Below are 17,071 nucleotides of genomic sequence, written 5' to 3' on the forward strand. Positions count from 1 at the left end.
AGGACAAGGCCATATGTAATTTCTAGGTTAAACCAGTGGTATAATTCAGAGAATGTAGATGTTTTATAATTGCACAAGAATTATACAGAATAAAGACAGCTTTCTGTGCTATGGGTGCATGTTTTATTCTGCTTTTTATCTCCACCAAAAAAGGCTGGGTTTTCAGTCTGTCACCATGGCAACAACAGCTACCATGTCTGTCCGTCTAACCTACGTTATGTCTTTACCAGCAGGTCTATGTAAACCAGGTCGGAAAAGGCCTGTGCTATTAGTGAACCTTTACCACTCACACAAACAGAGACGCAGGTTGCTGCCCAGATACAGACTAGATAAGACCAAAGGCCAGCTGATAAATGCTAATAGTGATGGTCAGTTTCTGTGATCTACGGGCCACTGTGTTCAGGGATTGATCACACACTGCATTTGGATGCATTAAAAACTAAGTTTTACCTGCAGTGCAGCTCAGGGTCTGCTGAAAAATAAACAAAAATGAAAAAGCAGAAGTATGCTAATGTAGTAACATACCGTAACAGTCAATCAGAATACTTGTGAATCAAGTAGAAGTCTTTACAGTCAGTTTCAGAGTAGATAATGAGAGTTGAAAGTAGGGTTATCAAATGTCAGTTAACCTTTGCTAGTACTGGTTTACCTTGTAAAAGTTTTTTAAAAGTCAAATATAGTCTATTAGTCCATTAGCCAGGGAACTGAAGTATTGGGTTGTTTGTAAGATTTGTAAATGAAAAAGTTTTCGGCTTGTTTAAATCCCCTCTTAAGAACAATTTTAACACACATACAGTACACACACACGCACATAATACCCACATATGCAACCCTCTTCCCTCTCTGTGTGTTTATAAAAAGGAGCTTGTCCCACTTTTTCCTCTCATCTGCTATGCTCTCGTTTGGTAATTTTTCCGGCGTGATGGCTAATTGGTGTGAGCTTGGGGAAAATTTGCCGCCCTGCCGTTGCCTTCTTAAAACAAGCTGGAACAAGAGAGCGAAAAGAGTCGAGGGGGCAAAGAGAGAAATGGAGAGAACATGGAGATAAAGGAGAAGACAGGAGGTAGGTTGGAGGGGAGTGGGAGAGGAGCACAAGTTGCAAGTGGCCGTGAACTCATGTGTGCAGATAACCATTTTCTTTACGCATTCTTGTAAGAGGAGCATAAACAATAAACTTTGGAATGAGTGAATGATTTTATTGTCCTGTTAGAGGGAAATAAGGAAGTCTATTCAGTGCAGGTGGAAGAGAAAAGACAGAAGGAACTGTGAAATTCATAGATGGAGAGAGAGCAAGACATTGGAAAGGTAATGAAGAGGAGAAGTGTCGATGTGAGTGCCAAGCTGTGTTAACAGAGTTTCTACTGGTTAATGAAAGCAGTCTGTAAAAGAATTGAATTGGCTTGCAACTGACGAGGATTAGTGTGAAAGATTTGCCAGAATGGTTCCTGCTCCTATTTTGAGAGTAGAAAGAGACAGAGAGAGAGAGAGTGAACCAAACTAGGACAAGTCCTGAAAGACCATTGTACTCCTTTTTTTTCTTTGGGTCTCCAGTGCATTCAAAACTGCTATCTCACTGTTGCCCTCCCCATCTTGCTCACTTTCTCTTTCTGTCTGTCTCTTGCTCTGACTACTTTTCACTCCTTTTTACTCTCCTGCTAAGGGCCAGTAACTGAGAGGAATTGATCCACTGTAAAACTTCAGTCAGTGGACTTTTGTATGTTAAGCAAAGGCTACAGCCTTCTGAGGTCATGAGTGGGTCCCTGAGGTCCTCAGGAAAAATGAGGAACCATTTAAAGCAGTGGTCTTTAGTCCTGACCTATAGTGCAGAGCCAGGCTTTTTCATCCTGGCTACAGTATCTATTAGGGACAGTTTTGGACCTGGGATTTCAGGTGAGAGCAGAAAAAAAGAGCATCAGGACTGAAGAGTTCTGGTCTAATAAATAAAGAGTTCTACATTTAGTACATTCTGTTTGCTCCTGAATACCATCAGTTTAGTTTTGATCATAGATTTATGGTAGATCTATGTATCCTAGACATAGTTTTGATCCAGGCAGCTGTTGGTAAAAGTACTTAGATGCAGAGGTAGTGATGTATTTAATGTTTCAACTTTGCATGGAATGAAGTAGAATTGGCTAGGTAGTTGATCTTTAAACAATTGATCTCTTCAGGATTACAAATACAAGCACTATGACTGTCACACCAAACAAGAAGCTGGTGTTAAAGATAAAATCAACAATTTTAAATTAAAGGTTTTAACCTCAAGGGAATTATGTTTAGACAATGTTTATGTTTTTAGGTGAATGAGGGTTGGGATTAGATAAATGTAAGCCTCTGATTACCTTTGTTTTAACTACCACAGTATCAACTGACAATATATTAACCTCCCAGAGTGTCGCTATGTTTAGTCATATTTTAAAATTAGAAGTTCTCAAGGAAGATATTTTGGTGTCGGTCAGCCATGATTCAGCCCTGATCTGCCTCCTAGAGGATAAACTTTTAAATCTTACAGGTACACACAAAGACAAGTACCAGGGATGCACCGATTCAGGTTTTTTTTTTCTTCTGATGCTGATTCCAGTAGCTCAGTTGAGGATATTTGCTCCATCTGATACAAGTGCTCTGTGTTTCCCCAATATAAAATCTGTTTACTGCATCATGCAGAAATCATTTTTATTATTTTTACTAAAGGTAAAATTGCTGTGGTGCTAAAAAATTAGGATGTGGATCGCTGTGAATGAATGAATTGATCACATAGACACTAACTTTAAGTTAAGCAGGAAATCCACCGATTCTACACATCAGTCTGTTTAAATGTCATGGGGATTACTACTGTATATGTGAAAAAAGTGGTAAAAGCTTTTTTTGGCTCCATAAGGAGCTGCATGAAGTCTGATAAATTTCCTCAGGTGATGTGACTTGAGTCAGCTTTAGTTGGGTCTGAAGACTACGAGTTTGAAAGTTAAAAAACAAATCTCAAGGTGTGGCTTTAGAAAGAAGATGGCTTTTACAAAAATCCACAGAAAGCTACGTCACAGTAACGATCACATTGTTTAACTAAGAGGTTCTTCTTTCTCTGGGAGATGCAGATCATAAATACCACAGGAATGAGGATTTGGCTCCAAAAATCAAGAACAAGATAACAAAAACACAAAACTCTTTCATTGTCACTTTAACTTTAGTATTACCTTCCTTCTAAACCTCTACAGCAATACCTAACACTACATTCCCCAAGACAAGTTTGACAGCAGGGTATTGCTCATTGCTTTTGTGCCTCACACTGACTGAAAGGAGGTGTGAGCCAGACAATAGGTATTTTGAAATGAAAGGGGGTCTTTCCTATTTGTGTATGAGTCAAACGATGAGTGTGCCTGACAAGAAGGGGAAGGCAGGGGCCCACAGAAAGGGTGGTCTTGTGTTAATGCGGGCTTGGAAACAGAAAAGGTGTGTGTCGGAACAAGAGAGAGCTGTCCGTGGAAGGGAGCTCAGTTTAGGATACAGTATAGGCAGTGTTCAACAGAGCTGAAGACTAGGTGAGTTCACTGTATCTGAGTGTTTGCATGTTTCAGAGAGAGGGGAGTTTGGATGTTTTATGGGATTGGGCCCATTGCATTTTTTGCTTTGTCATTTCCTCAACGGTTGTTAGATGTGTGTGTGAGATCTGTTTAACTTTATCCAAACAGTTCAGCTGACGTTTTAGCAGTGGGCTTATCCTACTATGGTCTGTAACAAAATTGGCTCGGTGCGTATGCATGTCTCTGTGTGTGTGGTTTGATTAACCCACTGCTCTAACGGCCACATATCAGCGGAAAAGCCTCCGTTCATGACTGCATGTGTATTTGTGTCTCTTTATGCACACATACATTGTTTTTTATCTCCTTTTTGTCCATGCATGTTTTATTTCTGGCTTGGCAACAAGTCTTATTGTTTAGATTGTGATAAGATGTGGGCAGCCACTACTGTAGTCTGGTATTACGTTGTTGCACACTGTGGGTTAAGTGGACATCTTTGGTATTGCAAATATGTGAAGTATGTGGGTGTTTGGTCTCTCTCGCCTTCCTTTTTTCCCTGCTTTTGCCTTCATCTCATTAATTCTCTGTGAAGTTCTCGCAGGTACACAGCTTTAGAGAGTTTTGTGCTTATCTTCACTGCTCAGCTCCCTCCCATGCCATGTTTCTATGTGGCAGTTGTTGCTAGCAAGTTTGCTCATGTGTAATTTAATGTGTACTCTGCTGCTGTACGTTTATTAATGGAAATTGCCACCAGCAAAATGATGCTAAATAACAGCTGTCTGGGAAGGTAGTCCACTTTTTCAACCACTAAAGAAAGGAACCAGTTGTCATGTAAAGAAATATCGTATCATAATGACCAAATCAGCTGATAAATGGAAACACCTGGGTGATTTGATATGATACAAAGATATGGACTGGAGTTCAGAGGTCATGGGCTGTTACGTATGAAGCTAGGAGTTAAAATTTTTTGTTCAAGGGCTATCTAGCAAGGCAGATACTTCCTGGTATAGAGTCTTGAACCAGTACCCTCCATTAACAGACAGTCCCACTACTTCTAGTGTATACCAGCCCTACTGTTGCATTCATATCATATTGGTGTTACTGTCAACAAAGTTTTCAGCTTGTACATAGCATCCACATCAACATCTAAGTTGTAATTACAACTGGGAAACTCAGATTTTTCTGGAAGTTTTGATATATATGACTTGGTTAATAATATAGAAGTGCCTGAAGAAGTAAACATATGGATAGCTCTCATCAGCCTAAGGCCATGTTCAGTGCCAAGTGACAGCACGGCGATGTATATCTTTGTACTCGTTCATGGTAGAGTTGTATAACTCTGGAAGGGTCATCATAGTGGCGATGAGTTTATCCTCCATGTCCAGTTTCTCGGTAAACAGCAGAATGAAACAATGCTTCATATTAAACAAAGATTCTACTTCCTGTGGGTGTCTTCGGTCCACTCAAGTGAGCGGCCAATGCAGCACCTTCCTGATGATATCATGTTGGGTTGCAGAAAAAGTTTGACCAGGTTCAACTTTCTTTCCACACCACGCAGCGTCATTTTGGAGGAACGTTGTTTTGGAGGTGCGTAAATGCATGCCCCCCATTCAAATGAATGAGAAGGGTTGCAGTTTTTAACGCAGAGCAAATGTCGTTGTGAATTGTGTGTAAGTCCTTTGTTCAAGTCAATAAAACACAAATTTGATGGATATAATGCTAATTTAGTAATTTTATCCTCATACAATCAATGCCGCAGTCATACAAGCAACTTGAGTGGGGATCTTTCCCATCTATCATTGCGGTATGATATGAAAGTGGCATAAGTTGGATTACTGTGCTCTGTGATTGCAAGTGTAAGCATGTGAGCGAGAGGGTTATTGTTTTCTGATACAGAAGTCAACTGCAAACTGAAGAGCAGCTTACGCTGTTGCTTTAATGAAAACTTTACTCTGGTAGGTGTGACTCAAGGAATTATTTCATTGCGACTGTAATTGTTGGTGGGACAGTAATAACAGTCCAGATGTTTGAGTGCAATCTTGACACAAGGGATTTCTTAGTAAATAAAATAGTGTTGTAATTCCATTTAGCTTTTAAATGTTTCAATACTGAGCCTCATTATTGGTGTGTAAAGTTTCACATTATACGTGATTTTTTTTTTTCACAGTGTGTGTTAACATATTTCTCTTCAGTGCACTTTAGCTAAATGGAAGTACATTGTAAAGGAGAGAAAATGTGTTCTGCTTGTACTATATACTATGTGTATTATAGGTCTTCAATATAAAAACTTATACTATATCCTAGTGCATATAGTTAGATACTTGACAGTACAGATCCTATATCACTATAACCACCGCCTCAATGCAGCATTCTGTAAGGGTAAACAGGAAAGAAGTAGCCTGAGTCAGAACAGAGGGAGCATGTGCCACTGAGTCAACTAGTTGAGCATCCAGCCTGTTTACATGTCGACATCACATGACACCGACTGCATTTTACCCTCAGTCACAGCAGTAGCTTCTCTCACATAAAGGCTATAGGCTGGATCAATGGGACAATTGTTGTATTGGCTTAAAGACCAATGGGCCTCAGTCATGAGTTATAGGGTGATGAGAAGATGATTCTTAAAGCAGAACATGCTGTTTAAATTGGTCAAATTGGTGGTACCTTGGTATAATAATTATAGATAAAGGAGAACATGGTTGAGACAAGTGGTAGTTGGTCTCTCACTGGCGGCATTAGGTGTGCTCAGATTTCTGAAAATGAAGACTGTGTTTGTCATAAACCCAAGTGTTTCCTGTGACTAAGACGATTTGGCTGCTCTGGTTTTTTGCTTAACTGAGCAAGCTAATGTTGTCTTTTTTCATCAGCCTTTAAATTTAACCGGAGAGTTTTCATACACCATCTTGGTTGTTGTTAAACCCCCCTCTGCTAAAGCGGCAACCACATGTGACGTCATCCACTCTTTTATCGCGAGACTCCAGACTTTGCTTTCTTCAGCATTTCTTGGGACTTCATCTGGACAAGACTCCCCCACACTTTCACTCAGTTTGTGGAGACAGGGGACACAGGGCCCCGGACCTGCTCTATGCTAAAGAAAATGTTACAGAGGCCTGGCGATTCTACCTCACACATTCCTTTTTGTACATTTTTCTCTTCACTTACTGTGTATTTATTATTATTAGTATTTCATAGTATTTTCTTACTTTTTTACTTATTTCCATCCTCTTTCCTAACTGCGTGTTGTGCAATTGTAACAAAGCAATTTCGCTGTAGGCTCAATAAAATTTTTCTTATTCTGAGTTTTCCATCAGCCTTTAACTAATGCAAAGAACTTATTTTTATTGCTTATTTTCCTTATTTAAAGGGGATGACTCTACAGTCTTAAACAGTTATAGGCCCATCTCCAATTTGTCTGTCCTGGTTAAGGTTCTCGAATCCCTTGGGTGAACAGCTGAAAGAGTTTTTATCTAATAATAATATCTGACTTTCAATCAGGTTTTAGGAAAAAACACAGCACTACTACAGCAGCCGTAAAAGTTGTAAATGATTTTATTGAATTTATAGAAATCAAGCAACATAAGGCTTTTGATACTGTGGATCATGCAACCATGAGGCAAAAACTTATCAGAGTAATACTGTCAGAACGCTACATTAGCTTTTAATACTGTACAATGTACCTTTTGTGATTTAAACCTTGTTTTGAATGCTGACAAATCTAACGTTTTCAAATGAAAAAACAAAATCACTGAACTTTCCAGCTATCACCACTTTTCAGGGCTCTTGAGATTCAGTCTGTATCTGTATATAAATATCTAGGTATTGTAAATGATGATTCTCTCTCTTTTATGCCTCACATTCAGCAATTGGTGAAAAAACTGAAGTTTAAATTAGGTTTTTACTTTAGAGTCAAGTTTTACCTTTCCTTTGAGGCGAAAAGGAGGCTTGTTGCCGCCACCTTTGTGTCTGTACTGGATTATGGCAATGTTTTATACATGCATGAATCTTCATAATGCTGCATACAGTGTACCACGGAGCACTGAGGTTTATTACAAATTTTAAAGACCTTACTCACAATTGCTTGTTGTATGCCCAGGTTGGATGGTCTGCCTTGTGGACCCGTTGACTTAACCACTGCCGTATTTTTATTTATAAGGCTATTCTTGGTCTGCTTCCATCTTATCCACTGATCTACATCCTTGGAAAAAGCATTGGAAGTTATTATCTTTGCGTCCAGGACTTATACCTACTGTCTAAGGTCTGTACTGAATTGAGAAAAAGGGTGTTTCAGTATGCTAAATTACCTGAATCTCAGAGAGCTGGTCACACTGGATGCAGTTAAAGTAATCTTAAATGACTTGGAGACAGGCACATCTGGCTGTAGATGTTTTATTTGATCCATTAAGCCCCTGTTTGATACCTGATGTTGATGATATGTGACGAATATTTGATGACTAGTTTTGGTATTATAAGTTACTGTAATTTATTCTTTATTTTTATTGTAAATTTTAATATGTATGTATGAAACCCTCTTTATTGTGCTGCTGCCTGTCTTGGCCAGGAGGCTCTTGTAAAAGAGATTTTTAATCTCAATGAGACTTTCCTGGTTAAATAAAGGTTAAATAAAAATAAATAAAATTCTGAAAGCCTCAGCTCTGTTTGTGTTGGACAAACAGCATCTTCATCCCTTAGTTGCTGCTGTAAAGCAGTGCTATTACCTTTTTTAGCCACACTAGCGCAATGTCAAAATGTCTTTTTTTTTAAATTATTATTATTTATATATTTTTTCTTAAGTGAAATGTCTTAACCACTATTGGATGGATGAAATTTGGTACAGACATTAATGTGTCCCTCTGTCTGAAATATAATGTCATTGATTATCCCTGGACTTTTTATGTTGAGCCAGTATCAGGCCAAAATCTTAATTTGGCCAGTTTGGTTTATGACCAAACACCTTAAAAACTAATGATATTCCCATTAGTCTTGGCTGGACTTGAGTGCCACTTAGCACTTGCTATTTTAGCAAGTTAGCTTTCTAATTTGCTAAAATAAAATGGGAAACAATGTAAACCTTATGCCTGTTTAACATTAGAATGTTACCATTGCAACTGCGTGCATGCTAATTTTAGCATTTAGCTCAAAGCAACACTGCTTTAAGCTCAGATATAAAATCACTACTTTCTTGGCACAATAATCTATTAATTTCACAGAACTGTAGTAAAACCTATTCCGTATTTGTTGGATTAGCCAATTCAGAATGTCAAACAATCAATTATTATTCTATGTTGTTAATTCATTTTCTCTTTTTTAATGTGTGTGTCTACAGATGGAGCCCTCCCTAAAGAGCCAAAAGGAGATGTATCGCGTCAGATAGCAGGTGGAACAAACATTCACACGTACATCAACCCAAACGCACTATACACAGCAAATCACAATTGTGCAGCTGTTCCATCACCATGTCTGTTTTTGTTTTTTGTGTGCGGTGTTAGTGTCAGAGGGGTATGTATTTTATTAATAGTGGAAATAAGAGCGTCACACACACACGATTACGAGACGATTAATATCTCATTGTTCCCAGTGACAAAGACAGTCATTGTCACCATTATTTCACACTATCACATCTGTTTGACTCATCTTCCCTCCTCATCTCCACATTTCCTCCTCACCTCCTGCCTCCCTTTCTGCCATCAGAAACTATGTTCCCCATGCCGTGATTAGCCACCTGTGCCTAGCACCAATCTCTGTAGCGACAGCAGCCTCTCCATGATGAGCTGAGATGAATAATGTCTGTCGCTTTCATTCCTCTTCCCTCTGTTTCCTCCAGCCCTCCGTCCATTATCATTTGATTTGAGATTTGATATTTCCTGTTGCTTCTGCTCTTTCCTCCAATATGATTTATTCACCCAGTTTGTCTTTCCGTCAACCTAAAATGACGTTTTTTTTCTTTCCTTTCCTCTCAGTCATACTTGATCTTCCCTGTTTGTTGTCACTTTATAGACCAAGCCTAAGAATATGTTATAATGATGGTTTCTTTTGTCATATAAGAGGGTTGATATTTGCCAGGCAGTGCTCTCTTCCTCTGATGTGACATTTTAAGGGGACATGTATGACCATTTTGATATCTAAGATTATTACTACCCTGTGCTTCAGTGTTAAGTTTTAATGTTTCATGGAGTAGGCTTTCCAGTCTGAAAAGGAGGGACACACACATTTTTGATTTTTAAGTGGCTTTAGTCTAAAAGTAATAGCAGTATAGACCTTGAAAAATCAAAACCCTCAAACCTTAGATATAAAGGAGGGCAGTGAGTTGGCAGGTTGCTCCAAAGCCCCGGAGCCTTGATAGAGACAGCTCCAGTGTCCACAACATTAACGTAATTATATCTAGGCAATACTTGGCTTCATTGCTACTGTTTGGCCTGTCTGCGTAAAGCTGTCAGTGCAGTGTTTTTCTTAAGCTTTCTGGTGCTTGCCAGTTATTACTTCCTGGTTTAGATGGGAGGTGTGGGGGATTAGTTCTATCAATCTGTTGACCTGGACTCTTCAGCTACTGGTCTGACTGGGTGGCTGAAGAGTGGGTTGCAAGGGAAGGTGGGGGCAGTGCTGTTATGTAATAATGTTAATGCCTTTGGACCTTGACAGATGTGCTGAAGAGTGCTTTGCACGGAGGAAGTGTTGTGGGCTTCTCCATTTCCGTCACTGTCTCTTTTTCTACCTTTTTCCCTCTCTCTGTCTCCCTGGCAGTTGCTTTTTGTGTAAATTTTCAGGAATCAGTTGCATTCTGCTTGCTGAAATTTCATGTCCCCGCCACCTCCAGATGGCGTATTCGTGCAGATTGGAGTATCTGAAGTAGAAAAGGGTTGTAGCAGGCAGAGCTGCATTTGGCTGTTAACAGGGAACTGCAGCAGAAGTCAACAGCTGAAAACAAGACAACTGTGTAAAACAGTTCGCTGTGTGTTGCACTAAATCTCAGTCAGTGACAGGAAGAAAGTATGGAAGTGAAATTAGTCATGTGTTATGCGTGAAACTTGGTGTTCATAACAGTGTTCTTTCTCCTCGTCACGGTTTGTCAGAATGAGATCAGGTGGCATTAAAAGACCCGGACGAATGAACTCCTGGCACCAATAACAAACCTTCTTTTCTCTCTCTTCTCTCTCTCTGTCTTTTTTTTCTCCCTCTTCTCCCTTCCTCCCCTGCTGTGTTTGGGTCGCTGGGGTAACCCTGGCCTGTTTCTCTCTCGGTTAGCCTACCCTGCTATTAGAGGTCTGGATGGATGGAGAGAACAGAAAGAGGCGGAGATAAAGGAAAGATGGTGCTCTTTCTCACTCTCTCTCCCGGGCCAAATCTCAGATTTGGGGACAAAAAGAGGAAATGGAGGACACAGAGAGTCTGAGTGGACTGGAAACAAACACCCAGGCTGCACTGTTCAATCGCTTATGCTGTCAGCATGATGTTTATAGATAATGATACCCCATTTTCATTGACGAGGCCTGATTTTTAATGCAGCATGAAATAAGTGCAAAAATGTTCTTTTAAAAATTGTGTCTTTTAGTCCACACTATCTCTCTTGGATTAAACCAGATGGCTGGCCTGAGAAACCATTTCCGTGGTGTCATGAAGGATTTTACTAAACAACTTCAGGGGTGAAAGGCTGTAAAAAAATGCAGTGAAACCTGCCTCCCTCCGCCTTAAATTGCTGCTAGTGCAGAGTTATAGTGTCCCAGATTGATAGTGAATTAGCACAAATGGCAGCTAAAAATATGGGTACATATTACTTCATCATCAGATGAAAAACAGGCAGTAATTACATGTTCTTTCTTGTTAACTAGTTACCAACTTGTCTGTGTATTTACAGTGGCATAGCCAATTCCAGCTTTACCCACAGTTGGTGCATTGTTAGAGTAGCACAGCTATGTCAGATCACAGCAGCCACTCAGATCAGCGCTTCTTGTTTCTGCGTCGTCCAGTGGGGCAACAACGAGCCTGAGTTAGAAGTAAAGAAGGCTAATGGCTGTTCAGACAGGAGGAGATGAATAAGACAATGTTGCTGGAAATGCATAAAAACACAAAGCACAAAAATGGCAATTATAATATAGAAAAAGAGGGAGGAAGAGGATGGAGGGTTTGTAATATGAAAGAAAGAAGATGGAGTGTCAAACAAAGAAGTCAGGCAGATGAGTCAATTGGCAAGAGAGAAAGATAGAGGAAAATGCAATAAGAGGATGAAACTGATGAACACTGTAGTGTTGCTCTCATAGGATCATTAGTGTGTCCTCAGTATGTATCAAACACAGGAAAAGTGACACCTGCATCAGTCATAGACATTTATCTGTCACTTACTGGTAATTTATGTTTAGTGGGAATGTAGCCTTTTAGGAATACTCCCAAATAATCTATGTATCCAGTGAGACACAAAGAGGTTGGTAGTAATTGACTGTTCCTATCCTGACCCCTATCCCTAAGAGCGATTGTACAATCATAGCTTGGGTACCGTAAATAGGCATGGCAGGCCCACCAAGCTTTGGATTTTGCCATATATCAAAGCTGTTTGTATGGGGCTGTAGTAAGACCATTAATCAGCAAAACCAAAAACATAAGAGCAATGGAGGAATGGATTTAAAATATGTTTGTATATGCCACAAATGCTAGCTTGTCCAGCTAACTAGCATACTACCTACAGTAGTAACTAAGCATTAGTTCCAAGGAACATTTCATACGACATTATTTTGTGGAGTATAGTCTAACGTTAGCAGCTGTCTCCTGCAACCCCAGCCCAACTCATTATCTGAGATCGTGTTCCTTTCAGCAAACACATTGATCAGTCCTCATCCTAAAAACCTTTACTCTTGTAGTGTTAAAACTGAAAACATACTAAAAGACAATCCAGAAAAACACACAAATTTGAACACTATCTTTCTTATAGAAGTTCATAAGCTAAGCAGCTAAACAGGTCTATGTTAGATTTCATTAACATACTTATACTTCTAGCTCTACACTACAATACAAGAGCTATGTGGCTACTTAATTTTTGCTCGGATAATGTTTTAGCATATGCAAGTAGCCATCACAATCATATTTAAGATCCCTTTTGCACATCAGATTGAAACATTTAAAAGTCAGCCCGAGAAATTGTTTTCAACCAAATAATCAAGCTAATTTTAGCTCACCTGGCCAGCATCTGATAAAATGCCAGCAACAGTCGCTACTTCAGATGGCCAAATTGACGGTTGTCGGCAAAGAAATGATAAGACTGCTTTTTGTATACTGTACCACAGTCTGAAATCAAGGAACAGTTGTTTTGAAAATGACTGTAAATAAATGTGCCTCCAATATCTTTGTAAACTGCATATGTGCCACGCGAGTATGGAGAGCTTGACAAGTTTTCAACAGTAACTAAGGGGGACAGGGCTTGGCAAATGGTCAATTTACTGTTTACTTTGGGCCAGTTTAGGATTTTCACAAGATGAATCTATCTGGGAGATCATGACACTGAATATCTTTCATTTTGACCATTTTGTATAGTGTTTTCCACATTAGAGTTTTCATTGTAGGAAAGGTAATGCCTCTTAAAAACATTTACACCATAGGAAACATAAAACATGATCGTGCAAACACTGGCCAGTATGTAGTTCTTTCTAACCAGGCTTCTTAGAGCGTTGGTGATCAGGATGTAGGTCGGGGGTCCAGGTCACCGACACTTCACTCTATTCCTGTCCACTCCCTCAGCCTCAAGGAATTCCTGCCATTCCCACACATCCCTCAGCAAGGAACTTCTGGCATGCTGTGAATGTGGAAAGTCCACAACTATGCAGGGATGCACCCACATGTGCACGGTTCTGGTTTCTCTGGACCCATAACAGCTGGTTTAGAAGCAACTTGCCCAAGTCAGCTGCGGGGGAGACATTATGATATTACGCCTGTATGTAACTGCTCTGTAATCAGATAAGGAAGATATTGTGAATGTGTGTGTGCTCTTTTTGTGGTATGTTGACAACTTTTCCCCTCCCTCTGCTGACTGACCACCCATACCACTACCCATCCCATCTGTCTGGGTCCAGGCAGCTGTTGCATTCTGTTTTGTTTTTTTTTTAACACAGAAACACACTCACTCCAGCCCCTCCCCGAGGTATTTGACACAATCTCTCTGGGGGAGACCTTTAGTGGTGTTTTTGAGTAAACTGCTTTGTTGTATCAGCCAGTTTAATGCTCACTTGACCTCTGGGAGGCCCCAACAAATTTCAAGCCTCTGAGGTGTGTGCAGAGTGTTGACATATTTTGAAACACACACATGCACACACACACGACCCAGTAACAGTCCTGACGTGGAAGGATTACCTACCATGTTGTGGTAGTTTCCATATAGCAAAGGGTGGTGAACATTTCTGGCATTTCCCTCTCATCCCATGCCCCTTCTCACTGAGGGGTGTAGCAGTATTGCCGGGTTTCACCACTACTCACCTCATATAGGACAAGTGACCCAGGAAATATTGGGACTGACTTTGGTTTAGGAAAGATTTATCTAGTTAAGGGTGCATTTTTGTTGTATGGGATAGACGAGCTTCCTGGAAAATACTGTTCACCTCAGCTTTTGGAGAGTAAATTATTCTTGGGAATTCAGGGCTTGGCAATGGACTTCGGTTTCTCTGAATTCCTGAATATAGACATCATCAACTAGGTAATCGTAACCTCCTCAGCGCTTCGTAATGCTTTAAAATGAAGAATGTAATGAAATTGCATAATATGGTGTTAACCACAATTTGTGATTGCATTTTAAACTTTGTGCATCACGACACTTAGAATGGATCCAAAAGAGAGAGTTACACGGTGGGCCTGATTCACTTGGGTGGGCTACCCAATTATCGTATATGTGTGGTAAGTGTAACTATTGTAGAGACACTGCATGGCTTTTCTTGCAAATATTTTTATAATTCCAGTATCTCAACATAATGACTTTGACACATAGATAATCAAGTGAAAACACACACAAACTGTCTTGCCCAGAAATGGTAACTATAAGTTCTGTCTACCAAAGGATTTTCTATACTATCATCTACTTCCATTAAGAATTCTTCTTTATTATATTAAGAAAAGTATACCACTTTTTCCAGTCCTCTGTACCTGGTGGAGCAAATGTGGGCTCGAGATACTGTTGTTTTTATAATACAATAAGGAGGAATTATGTTGTCAGAAACAGGTGCCAGGTGTTGCAGGTTCTTAGAATTCACTGTTTTCCATATAGAAAATTAAACTTTGTGTTGATCCTATTTATGTTTTTAAGCCAATTTCCCCACACACAATCATTCAATTATTTAGTTTTCTTTAGATATCATGATGGAAACACAATTTAGCAGCTGTAATGTTTCATAAAATGGTGAGTATAATCTTCTTTCTTTACATTTTTATTTCACTGATAGATTTATTTAAATGCTGTCTATAGTACATATACTCAGCGTCATTTATTACAGCAGAAAGTGATCTGTGATTGGTTAATGAGGTAATTTATCATAATCTTGAGAGAACAGTGTCAGATATTTCTACATAGTAACAGAATAGTAACAGAACATAGTAACAGAAATACATTGTTTTCTCGGGATATAGACCTTAAAAAACAACACTGAGCACCATAAAACTATTATTTATCTCTTAGTAGTGGGACCATTAAGTCTTAATCACTCGAAGTTAAAGAAGTTGTGACCTTGAGATAATGGACCTAGAAGGAAATTGCAAGTAACCACAGCAGCTCAAGGCTTACATTGTATTCACTCCTTAGCACTGAAACTGTGGTCATATTATGTAGTTACATATTTGTGCACAATGCACCTTTTACCTTCATGATGTATTCTGGCTACATTTCAAAATACTGATACATTTAGACACAAACAGATGTGTAAGCAGTACAACCACAATGTAATACTGTTGGCCACTGAATGGCTCCACTGGAGTGATAGCAGGGAATGAGAGACTATGATGTGTGTTTGATTTTATATTTAAGCCTCTCCTGCAATGTAAGGGTTTTCCCCATCAGTCTCGACTCTCCCTCCTAATGCTAAGCAGCTTCTCAGGATGCATAAATGCAGTGCAGGCATGTTATAATCATTACCCCTCCTACACATTGAGGATTACCCCCAGGAACCTGCCTTTCCAAAAGACATGCAGATTAGTAGCTCACCTAATGCACACATGAAGTGCACACTGATGCCATGCATCCACACTGTGTGCTGAGCCACACTGAAATAGTCTGCACTGATAGCTCTGTTTCTGCTTGGAAATGTTTGCACCAGCTTTTCCATATGGACGTGTAGACAGCACCAAAATGGGTGGTTTTGGTTGTCTGCTGGATTGGAATATCTTCCCTCAGGAATCCCAGGATTAGCCTCAGCTGCTGTGACTGTGCCCACAGCGGGCTGGTATCCCCTCAGCACATCGGCCCGTCAGTCTATCATTAGCTGATGGTAGCAGCGGACTACGTTTCTCCATCAGCAAATGAAGCCAAAGCCACAGCAATTTATGGATTTTTTTTTTTTTTTTTTTTACAATTTGTGGAAGAATTATCAAGCATGACTTGCTGGGCAACCAATCACAAGTGGCAGTATGCCCAGACTGGCTCCGCCCTCATCCAGCTGACAGGTAAAATACCTCATCTGGGTGTGTATGGGTGTGTGTGTGTGTGTGTGTGTGTGTGTGTGACAATTATAGATCCACCATAAGGTCATGTCACTTATTTGTGCTTTATACTCGTCCTTCTCATCCTTCTCATCCTTCAGTGTCACCACTGGGAAGTGAATTTAGGTTTTACATTTCTTCATAGTACTCAAAAGAGAGGCAAAATAGAGGGAGAGAAGGAGGGAATGAAAATAGTATGTGTTTGACAGGTTTGACTGTGACTGATTGGTTCATACATCAATACCATCTATGTCTTTCATTCGCTCTGTGTGGCTGTCCACCTGTCATTTCCCACCCACTCCCTCTCTTCCTTCCTTTTGCACACTCTTACTCACTTTCCCTCCCTCACTCTCTACTGTCCCCTTCATTCCCTCCCCTCCCTCTCACGTATACTCTGTTTTCCTCTCAGCCTAGTTACGACTAAAATTACGCGTCTCATTATCTCTGTTTTTTTTTTTTTGTAGTGTCTCTTTTCCTCGTCCAGTTATGTATTTTTTTGCTAATCAGTCATAAGGAAAACCCTCCTTTTCCTGTGTTTGTGTCTCTGTGTGTTTGTGGGGTGGGTGTGACCTGACCACTCTATATTTAGCTGCTGTGCCACTTTCTCCAGTCCCAGAGCACTGCAGAGCAGAGGGAAGTGATGTGTCTGCGTGGTTAAACTTACCTTTTGTGTTTGGTAAAAGAGAACAGATATTTACTATAGTATTCATAGTCAGGATAAACATAGAAAATGTTTCATCATGCTCAGATATTTCCAGATGAAATGCCGTTTTGATGCACATTAATCCAGTCAGACTGTGGTTAATCTGTGAAAGAGGAGATAAAAGAGGGTGTTTGGTAGGAGCGAAAGGTTTTGTGGGTTGTGTGACCTGGTGTGTGTCTTTTTTTTTTTTTTTTTTTTTTTT

At 39.9% G+C, this 17,071-nt stretch overlaps 1 protein-coding gene across 7 annotated transcripts in view; it reads left to right on the forward strand.

Moving 5' to 3' along the window:
• Positions 1-17,071, forward strand: part of LOC120785936 (triple functional domain protein) — a 77,277-nt gene that overhangs the window by 11,018 nt on the left and 49,188 nt on the right. For 6 of the 7 annotated variants that reach the window (XM_040120941.1, XM_040120944.1, XM_040120942.1 and 3 more), the window contains exon 2: positions 8,833-8,883. In XM_040120941.1, the coding sequence (XP_039976875.1) occupies positions 8,833-8,883 (51 nt within the window). Of the gene's footprint in view, positions 1-3,334; positions 3,531-8,832; positions 8,884-17,071 lie in introns of those variants that run through there. The other variant, XM_040120946.1, reaches the window with a different exon arrangement.

The sequence above is a fragment of the Xiphias gladius genome, chromosome 24 (assembly GCF_016859285.1).
Source record: "Xiphias gladius isolate SHS-SW01 ecotype Sanya breed wild chromosome 24, ASM1685928v1, whole genome shotgun sequence".
Taxonomy (NCBI): domain Eukaryota; kingdom Metazoa; phylum Chordata; class Actinopteri; order Istiophoriformes; family Xiphiidae; genus Xiphias; species Xiphias gladius.